The 22549-nt window shown below is 40.7% G+C and overlaps 1 protein-coding gene across 1 annotated transcript in view; it reads right to left on the bottom strand.

Annotated features, from left to right (window-relative positions):
* Positions 1 to 22549, bottom strand: part of VPS13C (vacuolar protein sorting 13 homolog C) — a 1402311-nt gene that overhangs the window by 803883 nt on the left and 575879 nt on the right. Inside the window, 1 exon segment of the mRNA XM_053719302.1 lies at positions 7069 to 7231. Coding sequence (XP_053575277.1) covers positions 7069 to 7231 — 163 coding nt within the window.

Raw genomic sequence — 22549 nt, 5'->3', positions numbered from 1 at the left:
TGCTGTCTTGGTAGCAGTGGCAGGTTTCTTTGCCTGCTTTCCCTTGTTCCAGCCTTGCATTGGTCTCCAAGCTGGCTTGGCCTGAGAAGTATTACCTTCTTGCTTAGAGGACGTAGCACCTTGGGCTGGTCCGTTTTTACGAAAGGGACGAAAATTAGGTCTATTTTTTGCCTTGAAAGGCCGATCCTGAGGAAGGGCATGGCCCTTACCCCCAGTGATATCAGAGATAATCTCTTTCAAGTCAGGACCAAACAGCGTTTTCCCCTTGAAAGGAATGTTTAGTAGCTTGTTCTTGGAAGACGCATCAGCCGACCAAGATTTCAACCAAAGCGCTCTGCGCGCCACAATAGCAAACCCAGAATTCTTAGCCGCTAACTTAGCCAATTGCAAAGAGGCGTCTAGAGTGAAAGAATTAGCCAATTTGAGAGCATTGACTCTGTCCATAATCTCCTCATAAGGAGGCGAGTCACTATCGAGCACCTTAATCAGTTCATCAAACCAGAAATATGCGGCTGTAGTGACAGGGACAATGCATGAAATGGGTTGTAGAAGGTAACCCTGCTGAACAAACATCTTTTTAAGCAAACCTTCTAATTTTTTATCCATAGGATCTTTGAAAGCACAACTATCCTCTATGGGAATAGTGGTGCGTTTGTTTAAAGTAGAAACCGCTCCCTCGACCTTGGGGACTGACTGCCATAAGTCCTTTCTGGGGTCGACCATAGGAAACAATTTTTTAAATATGGGGGGAGGGACGAAAGGAATACCGGGCCTTTCCCATTCTTTATTAACAATGTCCGCCGCCCGCTTGGGTATAGGAAAAGCTTCTGGGAGCCCCGGCACCTCTAGGAACTTGTCCATTTTACATAGTTTCTCTGGGATGACCAAATTTTCACAATCATCCAGAGTGGATAATACCTCCTTAAGCAAAATGCGGAGATGTTCCAATTTAAATTTAAAAGTAATCACATCAGATTCAGCCTGCTGAGAAATATTCCCTAAATCAGTAATTTCTCCCTCAGACAAAACCTCCCTGGCCCCCTCAGATTGGGTTAGGGGCCCTTCAGAGATATTAATATCAGCGTCGTCATGCTCTTCAGTAACTAAAACAGAGCATCCACGCTTACGCTGAACAGGGTTCATTTTGGCTAAAATGTTTTTGACAGAATTATCCATTACAGCCGTTAATTGTTGCATAGTAAGGAGTATTGGCGCGCTAGATGTACTAGGGGCCTCCTGAGTGGGCAAGACTCGTGTAGACGAAGGAGGGAATGATGCAGTACCATGCTTACTCCCCTCACTTGAGGAATCATCTTGGGCATCATTGTCATTATCACATAAATCACATTTATTTAAATGAATAGGAATTCTGGCTTCCCCACATTCAGAACACAGTCTATCTGGTAGTTCAGACATGTTAAACAGGCATAAACTTGATAAGAAAGTACAAAAAACGTTTTGAAATAAAACCGTTACTGTCACTTTAAATTTTAAACTGAACACACTTTATTACTGCAATTGCGAAAAAACATGAAGGAATTGTTCAAAATTCACCAAACTTTCACCACAGTGTCTTAAAGCCTTGAAAATATTGCACACCAAATTTGGAAGCTTTAACCCTTAAAATAACGGAACCGGAGCCGTTTTAAGCTTTAACCCCTTTACAGTCCCTGGTATCTGCTTTGCTGAGACCCAACCAAACCCAAGGGGAATACGATACCAAATGATGCCTTCAGAAGTCTTTTATAAGTATCAGAGCTCCTCTCACATGCGACTGCATGCCATGCCTCTCAAAAACAAGTGCGCAACACCGGCGCGAAAATGAGACTCTGCCTATGCTTTGGGAAAGCCCCTAAAGAATAAGGTGTCTAAAACAGTGCCTGCCGATATTATTATATCAAAATACCCAGAATAAATGATTCCTCAAGGCTAAATAAGTGTTAATATCAATCGATTTAGCCCAAAAAATGTCTACAGTCTAAATAAGCCCTTGTGAAGCCCTTATTTACAATCGTAATAAACATGGCTTACCGGATCCCATAGGGAAAATGACAGCTTCCAGCATTACATCGTCTTGTTAGAATGTGTCATACCTCAAGCAGCAAAGACTGCAAACTGTTCCCCCAACTGAAGTTAATGCTCTCAACAGTCCTGTGTGGAACAGCCATGGATTTTAGTTACGGTTGCTAAAATCATTTTCCTCATACAAACAGAATTCTTCATCTCTTTTCTGTTTCTGAGTAAATAGTACGTACCAGCACTATTTGAAAATAACAAACTCTTGATTGAATAATGAAAAACTACAGTTAAACACTAAAAAACTCTAAGCCATCTCCGTGGAGATGTTGCCTGTACAACGGCAAAGAGAATGACTGGGGTAGGCGGAGCCTAGGAGGGATCATGTGACCAGCTTTGCTGGGCTCTTTGCCATTTCCTGTTGGGGAAGAGAATATCCCACAAGTAAGGATGACGCCGTGGACCGGACACACCTATGTTGGAGAAATTAGCCTTGTTTTTGGCCTGAAATAATTTCTTTCAGCTCTGGGCCATAATAGGGTTTTCCCCTTGAAGGGAATATTTAACATATTCGTTTTGGACGACACATCAGCCGACCACGATTTGAGCCAAATCGCTCTTCGCGCCATAATGGCAAAACCTGAGTTTTTCGCCGCTAGCTTAGCTAATTGGAGAGCGGCATCAGTGATAAACGAATTAGCCAGCTTTAGAGCATGAATTCTATCCATGACCTCATCGTATGAAGTCTCCCTCTGGAGCGACTCCTCCAGGGCCTCGAACCAAAAAGCCGCTGCAGTAGTTACCGGGATGATGCAGGCAATTGGTTGAAGAAGAAAACCTTGCTGAACAAAAATTTTCTTCAGCAAACCTTCCAATTTTTTATCCATAGAATCTTTGAAAGCACAACTGTCCTCTATTGGTATAGTTGTACGCTTAGCAAGTGTTGAAACAGCCCCCTCTACCTTGGGGACCATCTGCCACGCCTCCCGCCTGGGGTCATTTATGGGGAACATTTTCTTAAAGATAGGTGGGGGAACAAAGGGTACACCTGGTCTCTCCCACTCCTTAGTCACAATATCCGCCACCCTCCTTGGGATCGGAAATGCCTCAGCGTATACAGGGACCTCTAAAAACCTGTCCATTTTACACAATTTTTCAGGGACCACCATGGGGTCACAATCATCCAGCGTAGCTAAAACCTCCTTGAGCAGGACGCGGAGGTGTTCCAGCTTAAATTTAAAAGCTAAGGAATCTGACTCTGCCTGCTGAGAAACTTTTCCTGTGTCAGAAATTTCTCCCTCAGACAGACCGCCCCTCACTGCTACTTCTGAGTGTTGTGAGGGTACTACAGATAAATCATCCAAAGCTTCTGATTGCTCATCCTTTGTTCTTAAAACTGAGCTATCACGCTTTTTTGGAAAAACTGGCAGTTTGGATAGAAGTGCCGCAAGGGAATTATCCATGACTGCTGCTAATTGTTGTAATGTAATAGGGCACAATGCGCTAGAGGTACTAGGCAACGCTTGCGCGGGCGTAACTGGTGTCGACACATGGGGAGAGGAAGGAAGACTATCCTCATTACCTTCCATCAAAGAATCATCTTGGGCTACATTTTTAAGTGTCACTGCATGGTCATTAAAATGTTTAGATACCTTAGCACACTTTAAACACAAATGCAATGGGGGTACCGCCATGGCTTTTAAACACATAGAACAAGGTCTATCAGTAGGCTCAGACATGTTAGACAGACTTAGATAGCACTCAAATACAGAAAAATACACTTTTTGAAAAAAAACGTTACTGTGCTTTTAAATAATAAACAGCACACTTTTTTACCAAATCTCAAAAAAACATCCGATCTTTATGAAATTTACACCATATGATCCTAATGCTTTGAAAAGATTGCACACCAAGTTTCAAGCCAATTAACCCCTTATTGCCCAAACCGGAGCAAATTGAAGCTGGCCACCAGTTTAACACACTACCTTCCTTGGGGATTAGTTTTGGAACGAAAATAAGCCTCCCCGTAGTCCTCCTGCAATCTCTGGACTCTACATGTGAAGCTGCATGAAGCTGTCTTGTAAAAGAATTGCGCAACTGAGGCGCGAAAATTAGGCCCTCTCCCTCTTCACTCCTGAGTTGTGGGGCCTTCCTAAGCCAAATTAGGTGTCTAAAATTATGCCAGGCGTATAAAACCCCTAAAAAGTGTTCCAAACATGATAAACACTTGTGCAAACATCAGATTATATTAAAAAATAATCGATTTTACCCATAACAGTGTCCACCAGTGATTTAAGCCCTATAAACTAAGCCATCCTTCTATACTGAGTCTCAGAAAATGGCTTACCTTCCCTTCCCACATGGGGATTTCTATCAGTCTTCTAGCATTACCAGGTCTTGTTAGAAAAAAATGACTGAACATACCTCAAGCAGTTAAGCCTGCAAACTGTTCCCCCCAACTGAAGTTCTCCGGTACTCAACAGTCCTGTGTGGGAACAGCAATGAATTTTAGTTACTGGTGCTAAAATCATTTTCCTATCAGCAGAAATCTTCATCACTTTCTGCCCCAGAGTAAATAGTACAAACCGGCACTATTTTAAAATAACAAATTCTTGATTGAAGAAATAAAACTACAAATCTAACACCACATACTCTTTACCACCCCGTGGAGATGCTACTTGTTAGAGCGGCAAAGAGAATGACTGGGGGGGGGGGGGGGCAGAGCCTGAGGGGAGCTATATGGACAGCTTTGCTGTGTGCTCTCTTTGCCACTTCCTGTGGGGATTGAGAATATCCCACAAGTAAGGATGAATCCGTGGACTGAATACACCAAGTAAGAGAAATACAAATTTTGCTCATCTTTAAAGGGATATTAAACAGTGCTCCTTTGGTAAAGACAAATATGTTAAATCAAAGTAAACATAAAAAGGAACAAATTGTGTAAAAAAAACAGCAAACAACTTACTTGATTTCTTGAAAAATTAGCACTTAGAAAAACTTAGTGTAGCCCTGCCCCCGTGTGATAACAGTGGAGAATTTTGAAAACCTACGTTTTTACTCTGTCTGGGCATAAGCAAATCTGATTCTCCGTTATCTAGTCTATTCACTAGCCTAGATGTTATGCTAAGATAAAAGTTCCTGCAAAGGCGCCGCCTCCTCCTCCTTGTAGGGCACTGACAGGAAGTAAAAGACACTGCAGAAATGCAGTTTAAAAAAATAAATAAAAGATAAAATCCATTGAAATAGATGAATAATACATATTGCAATGTTATATTAAAGGGACATTAAACACTTTGAGATGTAATATAAAATGATAAATCGTGTATATATATATATATATATATATATATATATATATATATATATATATATATATATATATATATATACTATGCAATATACTTGCATTATTTATTTTGTCCCCTTTTCCTGTAATTCCACTCTGAAATTTTGATATTTTCAGTTCCTGTTAGAAATGGAATTGCAGAACACTGTTATATTCCACACAGCCATTGGCTTCTTTAGAACTGTCTCTAATGGGCCACAGCAAGGAAGGTAACCTAAGTTACAACATAGCAGCTCCCATTGTTTTATAGACACTAACACTTTACACCTTTTTTGTCAATATTTAAACAGCTAATGAAACTTTAAAAAATACATCTACCTGCTATTCCTAGAGAAATCTTTTCTTTGCATTCTTCATTCTATCTAACATGTATTTAGTGTTAAATGCCCCTTTAAATATAAGAAACAACAGATATATCCATCTGGGATCTGCTAATTGAGAAGTGGATTTGGATAGTCTATCTACTAAATTCTGGTCCAGAGTTTTAGATGTGTCTTTCATTGTTTAGAAAGTACTTCTGCACGAGTCATGTCTTCCACATTGCCCATTTTACCATTGGAATAACATACCATTTACACTAAAAGACATTCCTTGAGGTCTTGTACATAAAATCCTAACATGTATGCATCTCTGCTCCCTGAAAAAAATGCTTGCTGAGATGGTATCAGTCAACTTCTATTAAAAATGATGTTCTACCCATGACCCTTAAAGGGACATTTAACACCTGATGAAAAATGTTAAAACCTACTTTTTCTTATTAATAAAAATAAAATAATCACTGCTGTCTATTTTATCTGTTCCTCTTACCCCAAACTATTGACAAAGATTGTTTTGAAGTACAGTGTTGATCCAGTGCTTGATTCTACTATGTAAGCTGCCATATTGTAACGTACCTTACAGGGGCACAGCAGTCACATGACACACACAGCATATTATTTGTTGCACATACTTAGAGAATCACATCAGTTTGCAGTGTGTGAGCTGCAGTGTCTGAAGATACTTATTTTTTTGTCATTCACAGTATAAATGTATTAGCTTTCCCCATCTAATACACATATTATGCAGAACAATTGAAATACAATTCTTTATAAGCACCGTTTATGTTTTTAACACCCCCCACAGTTTTACTCTTCAAACTGCCCACAAGTTTTATGCTCTAAGCAAAAGTCATTTCCAGTGAACTTCAGGCACTATTGTCGTAAATCATTTGTAAGCTCCGTGAGGGAGAGAGGGAGGGCGAGGCTCTCAGACACGCTGGATATACTTATATACTTCATGCAGAAGATTTTTGCTTCTTATGACCTCTCCTGCTTATGTACCAGCTAATGTGATCAGTTAGTAATGATTGTCTGTTTTATTTAGCAGTGGGATCTGCTCTTGTCACACCCTCTGCCAAGAGTCAGACACAGTCAATAGAGCAGAACTCTGTGTGTGATCATCAGAAGGTGTGACAGGAGCAGATCACACTGGTAAATAAAACAGACGATCATTACTAACTGATCACATTAGCTGGTACATAAGCAGGAGAGATCACAAGAAGCAGAAATCTGCTCTGCACGGAGTATATCAGTATATCCAGCGCATCTGAGAGCCTCCCTCTCACTCTCTCCCTCACGGAGCTTCAGCTTACAAATGATTTACGACAATAGTGCCTGCCCTGAAGCTGTGCACTGGAAACGGCTATAAAAACAAGAATGTTCAATTACCTGGCCTGATCACCGCAAACTTTTGTTTTTCTGTTTGCAGTCTTGCCTCCTGAGCTCTTTTAGGTGCTTGCTCTCCAGAAGATGGAATGGCAGAAGACAAGAAGTCTATCAATGAAAGCAATGCCTGAGTGTGTAGGATCAGATCTAAAGTTGACATAGTAACCTATTAAAGAGAAAAACAAAATGTTTGCTTACCTGATAAATTAATTTATTTCATGATGGTGAGAGTCAATAAATCATCATGTTTGAGAATATTCCCCTCCTGACCACTAGAAAGAGGCAAAAGACACCCTAACACGGCAGAGCTTTAAATTCCTCCCACCTCCCATGATCCTCAGTCATACATATAGCCAAGAAGATAAGGAAACAAAAGCAGGAAAGAGCAAGTGGGGCAAAGAAGTGTAAAACGAGTACTGCCGCCACCTGAACAAAAATAAATTTATCAGGTAAGCATTTGTTTTGTTTCATTTCATCAGATGGTGAGAGCCCGTGAGTCACCACATGGAAATCAATACCCAAGTTGTGGATCCCACGAGACCAACTTGAATGGGGGGGAGAAACAGTAAAGGCAGATTTTACTTTTCAGGCACTATAATCCGCAGAACTTTCTTGCATACACATCAAAGTGAAAAGAAGACCAAGTAGCTGCCTTACAAATCTGATCAATCGAAGTCTCATGATGAAAGGCCCAAGAAGTAGCAACTGCTCCAGTGGAATGAGCAGTAAAGTGCTTAGGGGGAGTTTTCCCCATGACAAATAAAACTTTCGAATTAAGGCTATAAGCCAAGCTGCTAAAGTAATAGTCATAGCTTTCTGACCTTTGCAGGCCCCAGAGAAATTAACAAAAAGAGACAAAGAAACTCTAAAATCTTTTGTATAATATTTGGGAGCTCTTACAACATCTAAGCTGTGGCGAAGACATTCCTTAAAATTCTTAGGAGCTAGACAAAAAGAAGGAACCACAATTTCCTGATTCATAATATCTGTAGTTATCAATTTAGGAAGAAATGAATAGCTATAGTGCAAAGAACAGCCTTATCTTGACAAATCAGAAAAGGAGGTTTGTATGACAAATCTGAAAGTTCAGTGACCCTTCTACCTGAAGAAATAGCTAGAATAAAAAGAACCTTCCAGGATAAAAGCTGAAGGTCTAAAACATGCATCAGCTCAAAAGGAGGAGTTTTAAGAATCCTTTAAAAAAAAAAAAAACAAGATTAAGATTTCAAGGAGGAGAAACTTGACGAATAACTGGTTTTATTCTGATCAGAGCCTGAACAAATTCTTAAAGTCAGGAATTTTAGCAATTTTCTTATGAAACAGAAAAGAAAGACCGAAATCTGACTGAGGGAACTTAAGAACTCCAGGAATTGTAAAATAATTCCAAAAGTAGCCTTTGCAAGAACAGGATGCAAAAATGGTATTCCAGACTTTGTGATAAATATGTTTGGTAACCAGGATATCAATAACCTTGTCAGAAAAACTTCTCTGCAAGCAGAATAAAGCGTTTAATCGTCATACCGTCAAATTCAGAGTTTTGAGATCTTGATAAAAGAAAGGGCCTTGAGAGGGAAAATCCTTTCTTAGAGGAAGCCTTTAAGGCGAACACAAGGACATCTTCACCAGATAGGCAAACCAAATCCTGCAAGGCCACGTCGGAGCAATCAGAATTGCTGAGGCTTTTTCCTGCTTGATTCTGCTATCACTCTGCATAGCAATATGAACAGAGGAAAAATGTAAATCAGGTTGAACAAGGGTATCTATCAGAGTTGCTGAAGATCTTGAGACATGGCACAATACTGAGGCAGTTTGTGATTCAAATGAGAAGCCATGAGATCCATCTCTGGCAGACTCCAACATTTCACAATTTGTTCTGATTCAGAGACCATTCCCCTGGGTGAAGAGACTGGAGACTGAGAAAGTCTGCTTCTCCATTGTTCACACCCAGATGATGCCGTTTCCTCCTCCCTGATGATTGACATAAGCAACTGTTGTGACATCATCTGACTGGAATCTCAGAAACCATTTGTGTCTGAGGTCGGGAAAGCTCTGAAAAGCCATGAAGATTGCATTAAGTTTCAAAATATTTATTGGTAACCTTGCCTCCTTAGAAGACCAAACTCCATGCGCTCACCGACACCCCCAGACTGAACCCCAACCTAACAGGCTGGCATCCGTGGAGTAACTATCCACATTAGAGAAAAAAAAGGAGGCTCCCTGAAACAAGGACTGGTAAGACTACCACTAGGTCCAAGACTGTATTGTCTTGTGATATAACAGAATCCACAGAGAAAGACTCTCGTGATTCTCATTCCACTGATGCAGCATCTGCAATTGGAGATCCTAAAGATGAAATTTGGCATATTGAACTGCATATGAGGCAGCCACTATAAGACCCACAACTTCCATGCACTGAGCAAAGGATAGGAGTGGATTCAGCTGCAGAAGGGCACAGGCCTCTTTATGCTTCAGTCTGTGCTGATCTGTCAGAGACAAAAACAGTCATGGAATCAATTATGAACCCAAGAAAAGACAAATGTGTCTGAGGAGTTAATGAGGAGTTCAGTAACACTGAACTGAAGAACCATCTGAGTGTGAGACACAGCCAGATGATAAGGAGCATGAACGAGAAAGACGTTCAAGAAAGGAACTACAGAAATTCCTTGAGCTCAAACTAAAGACAACAGAGCTCCTAGTACTTTTTATATAACTCCCTGGAAGAAGTAGCCAGACCAAAAGGGAGAGCCAACAACTGAAAAACATAATTTATGTAAGAACTTACCTGATAAATTCATTTCTTTCATATTAGCAAGAGTCCATGAGCTAGTGACGTATGGGATATACATTCCTACCAGGAGGGGCAAAGTTTCCCAAACCTCAAAATGCCTATAAATACACCCCTCACCACACCCACAAATCAGTTTAACGAATAGCTAAGAAGTGGGGTGATAAGAAAAAAGTGCGAAGCATAAATATAAGGAATTGGAATAATTGTGCTTTATACAAAAAAATCATAACCACCACAAAAAAGGGTGGGCCTCATGGACTCTTGCTAATATGAAATAAATGAATTTATCAGGTAAGTTCTTACATAAATTATGTTTTCTTTCATGTAATTAGCAAGAGTCCATGAGCTAGTGACGTATGGGATAATGACTACCCAAGATGTGGATCTTCCACGCAAGAGTCACTAGAGAGGGAGGGATAAAATAAAGACAGCCAATTCCGCTGAAAATAATCCACACCCAAACAAAGTTTAAAACTTATAATGAAAAAAACTGAAAATATAAGCAGAAGAATCAAAATGAAACAGCTGCCTGAAGTACTTTTCTACCAAAAACTGCTTCAGAAGAAGAAAACACATCAAAATGGTAGAATTTAGTAAAAGTATGCAAAGAAGACCAAGTTGCTGCTTTGCAAATCTGAACAACCGAAGCTTCATTCCTAAACGCCCAGGAAGTAGAAACTGACCTAGTAGAATGAGCTGTAATCCTTTGAGGCGGAGTTTTACCCGACTCGACATAAGCATGATGAATTAAAGATTTCAACCAAGATGCCAAAGAAATGGCAGAAGCCTTCTGACCTTTCCTAGAACCAGAAAAGATAACAAATAGACTAGAAGTCTTTCGGAAATTCTTAGTAGCTTCAACATAATATTTCAAAGCTCTAACTACATCCAAAGAATGCAATGATTTCTCCTTAGAATTCTTAGGATTAGAACATAATGAAGGAACCACAATTTCTCTACTAATGTTGTTAGAATTCACAACCTTAGGTAAAAATTTAAAAGAAGTTCATAACACCGCCTTATCCTGATGAAAAATCAGAAAAGGAGACTCACAAGAAAGAGCAGATAAATCAGAAACTCTTCTGGCAGAAGAGATGGCCAAAAGGAACAAAACTTTCAAAGAAAGTAATTTAATGTCCAAAGAATGCATAGGTTCAAACGGAGGAGCTTGAAGAGCCCCCAGAACCAAATTCAAACTCCAAGGAGGAGAAATTGACTTAATGACAGGATTTATACGAACCAAAGCTTGTACAAAACAATGAATATCAGGAAGATTAGCAATCTTTCTGTGAAAAAGAAGAGAAAGAGCAGAGATTTGTCCTTTCAAGGAACTTACAGAAAAACCTTTATCCAAACCATCCTGAAGAAACTGTAAAATTCTCGGAATTCTAAAAGAATGCCAGGAAAAATGATGAGAAAGACACCAAGAAATATAAGTCTTCCAGACTCTATAATATATCTCCCTAGAAACGGATTTACGAGCCTGTAACATAGTATTAATCACAGAGTGAGAGAAAACCTCTTTGACTAAGAATCAAGCATTCAATCTCCATACCTTTAAATTTAAGGATTTGAGATCCTGATGGAAAAAATGACCTTGTGACAGAAGGTCTGGTCTTAACGGAAGAGTCCACGGTTGGCAAGAGGCCATCCGGACAAGATCCGCATACCAAAAACCTGTGAGGCCATGCTGGAGCCACCAGCAGAACAAACGAGCATTCCTTCAGAATCTTGGAGATTACTCTTGCAAGAAGAACTAGAGGCGGAAAGATATAGGCAGGATGATACTTCCAAGGAAGTGACAACGCATCCACTGCTTCCGCTAGAGGATCCCTGGATCTGGACAGATACCTGGGAAGTTTCTTGTTTAGATGAGAAGCCATCAGATCTATTTCTGGAAGACCCCACATTTGAACAATCTGAAGAAATACCTCTGGGTGAAGAGACCATTCGCCCGGATGTAACGTTTGGCGACTGAGATAATCCGCTTCCCAATTGTCTATACCTGGGATAAGAACCGCAGAAACTAGACAGGAGCTGGATTCCGCCCATACCAGAATTCGAGATACTTCTCTCATAGCCAGAGGACTGTGAGTCCCTCCTTGATGATTGATGTATGCCACAGTAGTGACATTGTCTGTCTGAAAACAAATGAACGATTCTCTCTTTAGAAGAGGCCAAGACTGAAGAGCTCTGAAAATTGCACGGAGTTCCAAAATATTGATCGGTAATCTCACCTCCTGAGATTCCCAAACCCCTTGTGCTGTCAGAGACCCCCACACAGTTCCCCAACCTGTAAGGCTTGCATCTGTTGAAATTACAGACCAGGTCGGAAGAACAAAAGAAGCCCCCTGAACTAAACGATGGTGATCTGTCCACCACGTCAGAGAGTGTCGTACAATCGGTTTTAAAGATATTGAGATATCTTTGTGTAATCCCTGCACCACTGGTTCAGCATACAGAGCTGAAGAGGCCGCATGTGAAAACGAGCAAAGGGGATCGCGTCCGATGCCGCAGTCATAAGACCTAGAATTTCCATGCATAAGGCTACCGAAGGGAAAGATTGTGACTGAAGGTTTCGACAAGCTGATATCAATTTTAGACGTCTCTTGTCTGTCAAAGATAGAGTCATGGACACTGAATCTATCTGAAAACCTAAAAAGGTTACCTGAGTCTGAGGAATCAATGAACTTTTTGGTAAATTGATCCTCCAACCATGATGTTGAAGAAACAACACAAGTCGATTCGTATGAGATTCTGCTAAATGTGAAGACTGAGCAAGTACCAAGATATCGTCCAAATAAGGAATACCACAATTCCCTGTTCTCTGATTACAGACAGAAGGGCACCGAGAACCTTCGTAAAAAATTCTTGGAGCTGTATCTAGGCCAAACAGCAGAGCCACAAACTGGTAATGCTTGTCTAGGAAAGAGAATCTCAGAAACTGATAGTGATCTGGATGAATCGGAATATGCAGATATGCATCCTGTAAATCTATTGTAGACATATAATGCCCTTGCTGAACAAAAGGCAGGATAGTCCTTACAGTTACCAATTTTGAATGTTGGTATCCTTACATAACGATTCAATATTTTTAGATCCAGAAATGGTCTGAAGGAATTTTCCTTCTTTGGTACAATGAAGAGATTTGAATAAAACCCCAGTCCCTGTTCCAGAACTGGAACTGGCATAATTACTCCAGTCAACTCTAGATCTGAAACACATTTCAGAAATGCTTGAGCCTTCGCTGGGTTTACTGGGACACGGGAAAGAAAAAATCTCTTTGCAGGAGGCCTTATCTTGAAGCCAATTCTGTACCCTTCTGAAACAATGTTCTGAATCCAAAGATTGTGAACGGAATTGATCCAAATTTCTTTGAAAAAACGTAATCTGCCCCCTACCAGCTGAGCTGGAATGAGGGCCGGACCTTCATGTGGACTTAGGAGCTGTCTTTGATTTTCTAAAAGGCTTGGATTTATTCCAGACTGGAGATGGTTTCCAAACTGATACCGCTCCTGAGGATGAAGGATCAGGTTTTTGTTCCTTGTTGTGACGAAAGGAACGAAAATGATTATTACCCTTGAAAGAAAGGGAAAGCAGAGTAGACTTAGAAGACAGATCAGCATTCCAAGTTTTAAGCCATAAAGCTCTTCAAGCTAAAATAGCTAGAGACATATACCTGACATCAACTCTAATGATATCAAAGATGGCATCACAAATAAAAATATTAGCATGTTGAAGAAGAATAAAAATGCTATGAGAATTATGATCTGTTACTTGTTGCGCTAAAGCTTCTAACCAAAAGATGAAGCTGCAGCAACATCCGCTAAAGATATAGCAGGTCTAAGAAGATTACCTGAACACAAGTAAGCTTTTCTTAGAAAGGATTCAATTTTCCTATCTAAAGGATCCTTAAAGGAAGTACCATCTGCCGTAGGAATAGTAGTACGCTTAACAAGAGTAGAGACAGCCCCATCAACTTTAGGGATTTTGTCCCAAAACTCTAATCTGTCAGATGGCACAGGATATAATTGCTTAAAACGTTTAGAAGGAGTAAAAGAATTACCCAAATTATTCCATTCCCTGGAAATTACTTCAGAAAAAGCACTAGGGACAGGAAAAACTTCTGGAATAACTACAGGAGATTTAAAAACCTTATCTAAACGTTTAGATTTAGTATCAAGAGGACCAGAATCCTCAATTTCTAATGCAATTAGGACTTCTTTAAGTAAAGAACGAATAAATTCCATTTTAAATAAATATGAAGATTTATCAGCATCAACCTCTGAGACAGAATCCTCTGAACCAGAAGAACCATTATCAGAATCAGAATGATGATGTTCATTTAAAAATTCATCTGAAAAATGAGAAGTTTTAAAAGACTTTTTACGTTTACTAGAAGGAGGAATAACAGACATAGCCTTCTTAATGGATTTAGAAACAAAATCTCTTATGTTATCAGGAACACTCTGAGTATTAGATGTTGACAGAACAGCAACAGGTAATGTAACAGTACTAAAGGAAATATCTGCATTAACAAGTTTGTCATGACAAAACAGTACAAACAACAGCTGGAGGAACAGATACCATAAGTTTACAGTAGATACACTTAGCTTTGGTAGCTCCAGCCAAAGGCAGTGATTTTCCAGAAGTACTGTATCTTCTGACTCAGTTTCAACGTGGGACATCTTGCAATATGTAATAGAAAAAACAACATATAAAGCAAAATTGATCAAATTCCTTAAATGACAGTTTCAGGAATGGGAAAAAAATGCCAGTGAACAAGCTTCTAGCAACCAGAAGCAGTAAAAAATGAGACTTAAATAATGAGGAGACAATAGTGACGCCCATATTTTTTTAGTGCCAAAAATGACGCCCACATTATTTGGCGCCTAAATGCTTTTGGAGCCAAAAACGACGCCACATCCGGAACGCCGACATTTTTGGCGCAAAAGAACGTCAAAAATGACGCAACTTCCGGCGACACGTATGACGCCGGAAACAGAAAAAAAAATTTGCGCCAAAAAAGTCCGCGCCAAGAATGACGCAATAAAATGAAGCATTTTCAGCCCCGCGAGCCTAACAGCCCACAGGGAAAAAGTCAAATTTTAAGGTAAGAAAAAAATTGATTTATTCATATGCATTAACCCAAATATGAAACTGACTGTCTGAAATAAGGAATGTTGAACATCCTGAGTCAAGGCAAATAAATGTTTGAATACATATATTTAGAACTTTATAAAAAAGTGCCCAACCATAGCTTAGAGTGTCACAGAAAATAAGACTTACTTACCCCAGGACACTCATCTACATGTTGTAGAAAGCCAAACCAGTACTGAAACGAAAATCAGCAGAGGTAATGGCATATAAATAAGAGTATATCGTCGATCTGAAAAGGGAGGTAAGAGATGAATCTCTACGACCAATAACAGAGAACCTATGAAATAGACCCTGTAGAAGGAGATCATTGAATTCAAATAGGCAATACTCTCCTCACATCCCTCTGACATTCACTGCACGCTGAGAGGAAAACCGGGCTCCAACCTGCTGCGGAGCGCATATCAACGTAGAATCTAGCACAAACTTACTTCACCACCTCCATAGGAGGCAAAGTTTGTAAAACTGATTTGTGGGTGTGGTGAGGGGTGTATTTATAGGCATTTTGAGGTTTGGGAAACTTTGCCCCTCCTGGTAGGAATGTATATCCCATACGTCACTAGCTCATGGACTCTTGCTAATTACATGAAAGAAATACATGTCTAGAAAAGTGAATCTCAGGAACTGTGTATAGGGATATGCAAATAAACAAATGTTAGGTCTATTGTAGATATAAACTAATAAACTAATTGTTAATCAAAACACATTTGTGTATTGCATCTGGTTTGTATATGTATTGAAAATAGCATATAATATACATCCAATGATAACAATACAAATTCTAACTTAAAAAAAAACATAATTTATGCTTACCTGATAAATTTATTTCTCTTGTAGTGTGTTCAGTCCACGGGTCATCCATTACTTATGGGATATATTCTCCTTCCCAACAGTAAGTTGCAAGAGGATCACCCAAGCAGAGCTGCTATATAGCTTCTCCCCTCACATGTCATATCCAGTCATTCGACCGAAACAAGACGAGAAAGGAGAAATTATAGGGTGCAGTGGTGACTGGAGTTAGAATTTAGAATTTAGAACCTGCCTCAAAAAGACAGGGCGGGCCGTGGACTGAACACACTACAAGAGAAATAAATTTATCAGGTAAGTATAAATTATGTTTTCTCTTGTTAAGTGTGTTCAGTCCACGGGTCATCCATTACTTATGGGATACCAATACCAAAGCTAAAGTACACGAATGAAGGGAGGGACAAGGCAGGAACATTAAACAGAAGGAACCACTGCCTGTAGAACCTTTCTCCCAAAAACAGCCTCCGAAGAAGCAAAAGTGTCAAATTTGGAAAATTTGGAAAAAGTATGAAGTGAAGACCAAGTTGCAGTCTTGCAAATCTGTTCAACAGAGGCCTCATTTTTAAAGGCCCAAGTGGAAGCCACAGCTCTAGTGGAATGAGCTGTAATTCTTTCAGGAGGCTGCTGTCCAGCAGTCTCATAGGCTAAACGTATTATGCTACGAAGCCAAAAAGAGAGAGAGGCAGCCGAAGACTTTTGACCTCTCCTCTGTCCAGAGTAAACGACAAACAAGGAAGAAGTTTGTCGAAAATCTTTAGTTGCCTGTAAGTAGAACTTCAGGGCACGGACCACATCTAGATTATGCAAAAGACGTTCCTTCTTTGAAGAAGGATTAGGACACAATGATGGAACAACAATCTCTTGATTGATATTCCTGTTAGAAACAACCTTAGGCAAAAACCCAGGTTTAGTACGCAGGACTACCTTGTCTGAATGAAAGATCAGATAAGGAGAATCACAATGTAAGGCATATAACTCCGAGACTCTTCGAGCCGAGGAAATAGCCATCAAAAACAGAACTTTCCAAGATAAAAGCTTAATATCAATGGAATGAAGGGGTTCAAACGGAACACCCTGAAGAACTGTAAGAACCAAGTTTAAGCTCCACGGAGGAGCAACAGCCTTAAACACAGGCTTAATCCTAGCCAAAGCCTGACAAAAAGCCTGGACGTCTGGATTCCCTGCCAGACGCTTGTGTAAAAGAATAGACAGAGCAGAAATCTGTCCCTTTAGTGAACTAGCGGATAAGCCCTTTTCTAAACCCTCTTGTAGAAAAGCCAATATCCTAGGAATCCTAACCTTACTCCATGAGTAACTCTTGGATTCACACCAATATAAATATTTACGCCATATCTTATGGTAAATTTTTCTGGTAACAGGTTTCCGAGCCTGTATCAATGTATCAATAACCGAATCCGAAAACCCACGCTTTGATAGAATCAAGCGTTCAATCTCCAAGCAGTCAGCCTCAGAGAAATTAGGTTTGGATGGTTGAAAGGACCCTGAATTAGAAGGTCCTGCCTCAGAGGTAGAGACCATGGTGGACAGGACGACATGTCCACTAGGTCTGCATACCAGGTCCTGCGTGGCCACGCAGGCGCTATCAGAATCACTGATGCTCTCTCCTGTTTGATCCTGGCAATCAGTCGAGGTAGCAAAGGAAAAGGTGGAAACACATAAGCTATGCTGAAAACCCAAGGGGCTGCAAGTGCATCTACCAGCACCGCTCCTGGATCCCTTGACCTGGATCCGTAACGAGGAAGCTTGGCGTTCTGGCGAGATGCCATAAGATCCAGATCCGGTTTGCCCCAACGACGAATCAGTTGAGCAAATACCTCCGGGTGTAGTTCCCACTCCCCCGGATGAAAAGTCTGGCGACTTAGAAAATCTGCTTCCCAGTTCTCCACACCTGGGGTGTAGATCGCTGACAGGTGGCAAGAGTGTGACTCTGCCCAGCGAATTATCTTCGAGACTTCCAACATCGCTAAGGAACTCCTGGTTCCCCCTTGATGATTGATGTAAGCCACAGTCGTGATGTTGTCCGACTGAAACCTGATGAACCTCAGTGTTGCTAACTGAGGCCAAGTTAGAAGAGCATTGAATATTGCTCTTAATTCTAGAATGTTGATTGGTAGGAGTTTCTCCTCCTGAGTCCACGATCCCTGAGCCTTCAGGGAGTTCCAGACTGCTCCCCAGCCTAGAAGGCTGGCATCTGTTGTTACAATCGTCCAATCTGGTCTGCGAAAGGTCATTCCTTCGGACAGATGAACCCGTGACAACCACCAGAGAAGAGAATCTCTGGTCTCCTGGTCCAGATTTAGCAAAGGGGACAGATCTGAGTAATCCCCGTTCCACTGACTTAGCATGCATAGTTGCAGCGGTCTGAGATGCAGGCGCGCAAATGGCACTATGTCCATTGCCGCGAACATCAAGCTGATTATTTCCATACACTGAGCTACTGATGGGTTTGGAATGGAGTGAAGGGCACGGCAAGCATTGAGAATCTTTGATAACCTGGACTCCGTCAGGTAAATCTTCATCTCTACAGAATCTATAAGAGTCCCTAGAAAAGGAACCCTTGTGAGCGGTAACAGAGAACTCTTTTCCATGTTCACTTTCCACCCATGCGACCTCAGAAATGCTAGAACTATCTCTGTATGAGACTTTGCATTTTGAAAACTTGACGCTTGAATCAGAATGTCGTCTAGGTACGGAGCCACCGCTATGCCTCGTGGTCTTAGTACCGCCAGAAGTGAGCCCAGAACCTTTGTAAAGATTCTCGGGGCCGTAGCTAACCCGAAAGGAAGAGCTACAAACTGGTAATGCCTTTCTAGAAAGGCAAATCTTAGGTACCGACAATGATCTTTGTGAATCGGTATGTGAAGGTAGGCATCCTTTAAGTCCACTGTGGTCATATATTGACCCTCTTGGATCATGGGCAGGATGGTCCGAATGGTTTCCATCTTGAATGATGGAACCCTTAGGAATTTGTTTAAGATTTTTAAGTCTAAGATTGGTCTGAAGGTTCCCTCTTTTTTGGGAACCACAAATAGATTTGAGTAAAACCCTTGTCCTCGTTCCATTCGCGGAACTGGGTGGATCACTCCCATCACTAAGAGGTCTTGTACACATTGTAGAAATGCCTCTTTCTTTACTAGGTTTGTTGATAACCTTGACAGATGAAACCTCCCTTGTGGAGGATAAGTTTTGAAATCCAGAAGGTATCCCTGAGATATAATCTCCAATGTCCAGGGATCCTGTACATCTCTTGCCCAGGCCTGGGCGAAGAGAGAAAGTCTGCCCCCCACTAGATCCGTCTCCAGAGAGGGGGCCCTGTCTTCATGCTGTCTTAGGGGCGGAAGTAGGCTTTCTGGCCTGCTTGCCCTTGTTCCATGACTGGTTGCCTTTCCAACCCTGTCTGTAACGAGCAGTAGTTCCTTCCTGTTTTGGAGCGGAGGAAGTTGATGCTGCTCCTGCCTTGAAGTTACGAAAGGCACGAAAATTAAACTGTTTGGCCTTTGATTTGGCCCTGTCCTGAGGAAGGGTGTGGCCCTTACCTCCCGTAATGTCAGCAATAATTTCCTTCAAGCCGGGCCCGAATAAGGTCTGCCCTTTGAAAGGAATGTTAAGTAGTTTAGACTTAGAAGTTACATCTGCTGACCAGGATTTAAGCCATAGCGCCCTGCGCGCCTGTATGGCGAATCCGGAATTTTTAGCCGTAAGTTTGGTTAAATGCACTACGGCATCCGAAACAAACGCATTAGCCAGTTTAAGTGTTCTAACTTTGCTCAAAGTCTCATCCAATGGTGCTGTGCGAATCGCCTCTTCCAGAGACTCAAACCAGAATACCGCTGCAGCCGTGACAGGCGCAATGCATGCAAGAGGCTGCAATATAAAACATTTTCTTAAGGTAACCCTCTAATTTTTTATCCCTTGGATCTGAGAAAGCACAGCTATCCTCCACCGGGATAGTGGTACGCTTGGCTAAAGTAGAAACTGCTCCCTCCACCTTAGGGACCGTCTGCCATAAGTCTCGTGTGGTGGCGTCTATAGGGAACATTTTTCTAAATATCGGAGGAGGGGAAAAGGGCACACCGGGTCTATCCCACTCCTTACTAATAATTTCTGTAAGCCTTTTAGGTATAGGAAAAACGTCAGTACACACCGGTACCGCATAGTATCTATCCAACCTACATAATTTCTCTGGGATTGCCACCGTGTCGCAATCATACAGAGCCGCTAACACCTCCCCTAGTAACACGCGGAAGTTCTCAAGCTTAAATTTAAAATTTGAAATTTCTGAATCCGGTCTCCCCGGATCAGAACCGTCACCGACAGAATGAAGCTCACCGTCCTCATGTTCTGCAAATTGTGACGCAGTACCAGACATGGCTCTCGTGTCATCAGCGCGCTCTGTCCTTAACCCAGAGCTATTGCGCTTGCCTCTTAATTCGGGCATATTGTATAATACTTCTTTCATAACATTAGCCATATCATTTAAAGTGATTTGTAAGGGCCTTGATGTACTTGGCGCCTCAATCTTACACACCTCCCGAGCGGGAGACGCAGGTACTGACACGTGAGGAGAGTTAGACGGCATAACTTCCCCCTCGTTGTCTGGTGATAATTTCTTTATCGTACAGATTGACTTTTATTCAAAGTAATATCAATAAAATTGGTACACATATTTCTATTGGGCTCCACATCGGCTTTTGAACATAATGAACAAGCAGATTCCTCTGTATCAGACATGTTTAAACAGACTAGCAATGAAGCTAGCAAGCTTGGAAATCACTTTCAATAAGTTTACAAGCAATATAAAAAACGCTGCAGCGCTTTTAAAATACAGTTGAATAACAAGGAAAACTAATTCAGTTATAGTCAACAATTCTTAACGAGAAAAGTATTAATTAGCAGAGGATTGCACCCATTAGCAAAAGGATGATTAACCCCTCAATACCCAAAAAATGGATATCAAATTAAGATTTAACGCTTTTATCACAGTCAAACACACTGTCACAGATCTGCTGTGACTGATTACCTCCCTCAAAAACGAACTTTGAAGACCCCTGAGCTCTCTAGAGACGTCCTGGATCAAGGAGGAAGAAACAGGAAGACTGTGCTAGAATTTTAACTGCGCAACAAGGCGCTAAAACAAGGTCCCTCCCACTCATATTACAACAGTGGGAGACCTGATATAACCGTTTCTATGCAGAAAATACGTTAGCCATGTGGAGAAAAATCATGCCCAAAAAGATTTATCACCAAAGTACCTCACAAAACGAACATGCCAGTAAACGTTTTAAAAACAACATTTTGAATGTCATGCAAAGTTATCACTAAGCCTGCTACCAGTCGCTTCCACCGCAGATAAGGCTTAAACATTATTTCAGTATTAACAGTATTTTCTCAGTCAAATTCTAGTCCCTAGAAAATAACTCAACTGCGCATACATTTATCAGCCTGATACCAGTCGCTACTACTGCATTTAAGGCTGTACTTACATCATATGGGTAACAGCAGTATTTTCTTAGTCAATTCCATTCCCAGAAAATAATGTACTGCACATACCTCATTTGTGGGGGACCCAGCATGCTATTCCCCTCTTTCTGAAGTTACCCTACTCCTCAGAATGTCGAGAACAGCCAGCGGATCTTAGTTACGTCTGCTAAGATCATAGAAAAACGCAGGCAGATTCTTCTCCAAATACTGCCTGAGATACAAAAAACGGCACACTCCGGTGTCATTTTAAAATAACAAACTTTTGATTGAAGAATAATTAAGTAAAAACTCCAACTCCTCTCGCGACCTCCTTCTTTGTTGAGAGTTGCAAGAGAATGACTGGATATGACATGTGAGGGGAGGAGTTATATAGCAGCTCTGCTTGGGTGATCCTCTTGCAACTTCCTGTTGGGAAGGAGAATATATCCCATAAGTAATGGATGACCCGTGGACTGAACACACTTAACAAGAGAAACAATATTGTATGCAATATTTTGTGCCCAATTTATTTTCCATTTTTGTTATCAATCTAACTTCAAATTTCATCATAAGTCTCTCAAATATGATCCCCTTTTAAATAAAATCCATGTAAGTTGCTGATCGTCTTTGCAATAATCAAATCTTTTTTATAATTAACCAGCCCTTATTGAAAACACATTTGTTTCTCTCTTCTTAGTGGTCATATCTATGACAAAAATAAAATGTTGATGTTACAAGCCTATTTTTACTCATGTTGGCATTGTATAGAACTATATTTAAAAAAAAAATGAAAACCTTTTGCCTGACCAAGATTGGGGTTGAAGCCTTTTCCCTGGATTCCAGGGTAGAATAAGAACCATTAGACCAACTGGCTCCTATAAAATATATATTTTCAACCATAACTTTTAAATTACATTTTTCCATTTTCGTTTCTATCCCCATTTAACATATTCATACCTGTACTTATCTGTCATTGTTTTTCTTAAGTATCCTGAACAGATCCCTCCAAACCTCTCGAAAGAGACAGATCAGGTATAAGGGCTGCAAAATCATGCAGTCTTCAGAGCTGGGGTAGAGTTCTTGGACTATTGGTTTTTAGACCAAGAAGAATTAAGACTTTCAGGAGGAATTAGAATAGCCAGACCACTGGGCAGAGAGGGGTAGCTTTCTGAAACTTAAATTGCCATAAGGTACGAAAACACCCAGCAGATCTAAGCTTACACTTAAGATTTCTTATACTGGGGGAAAAAA

Source organism: Bombina bombina, chromosome 6 (genome assembly GCF_027579735.1).
Source record: "Bombina bombina isolate aBomBom1 chromosome 6, aBomBom1.pri, whole genome shotgun sequence".
Taxonomy (NCBI): Eukaryota; Metazoa; Chordata; class Amphibia; order Anura; family Bombinatoridae; genus Bombina; species Bombina bombina.
This window is presented reverse-complemented; position numbering and strand designations above follow the sequence as displayed.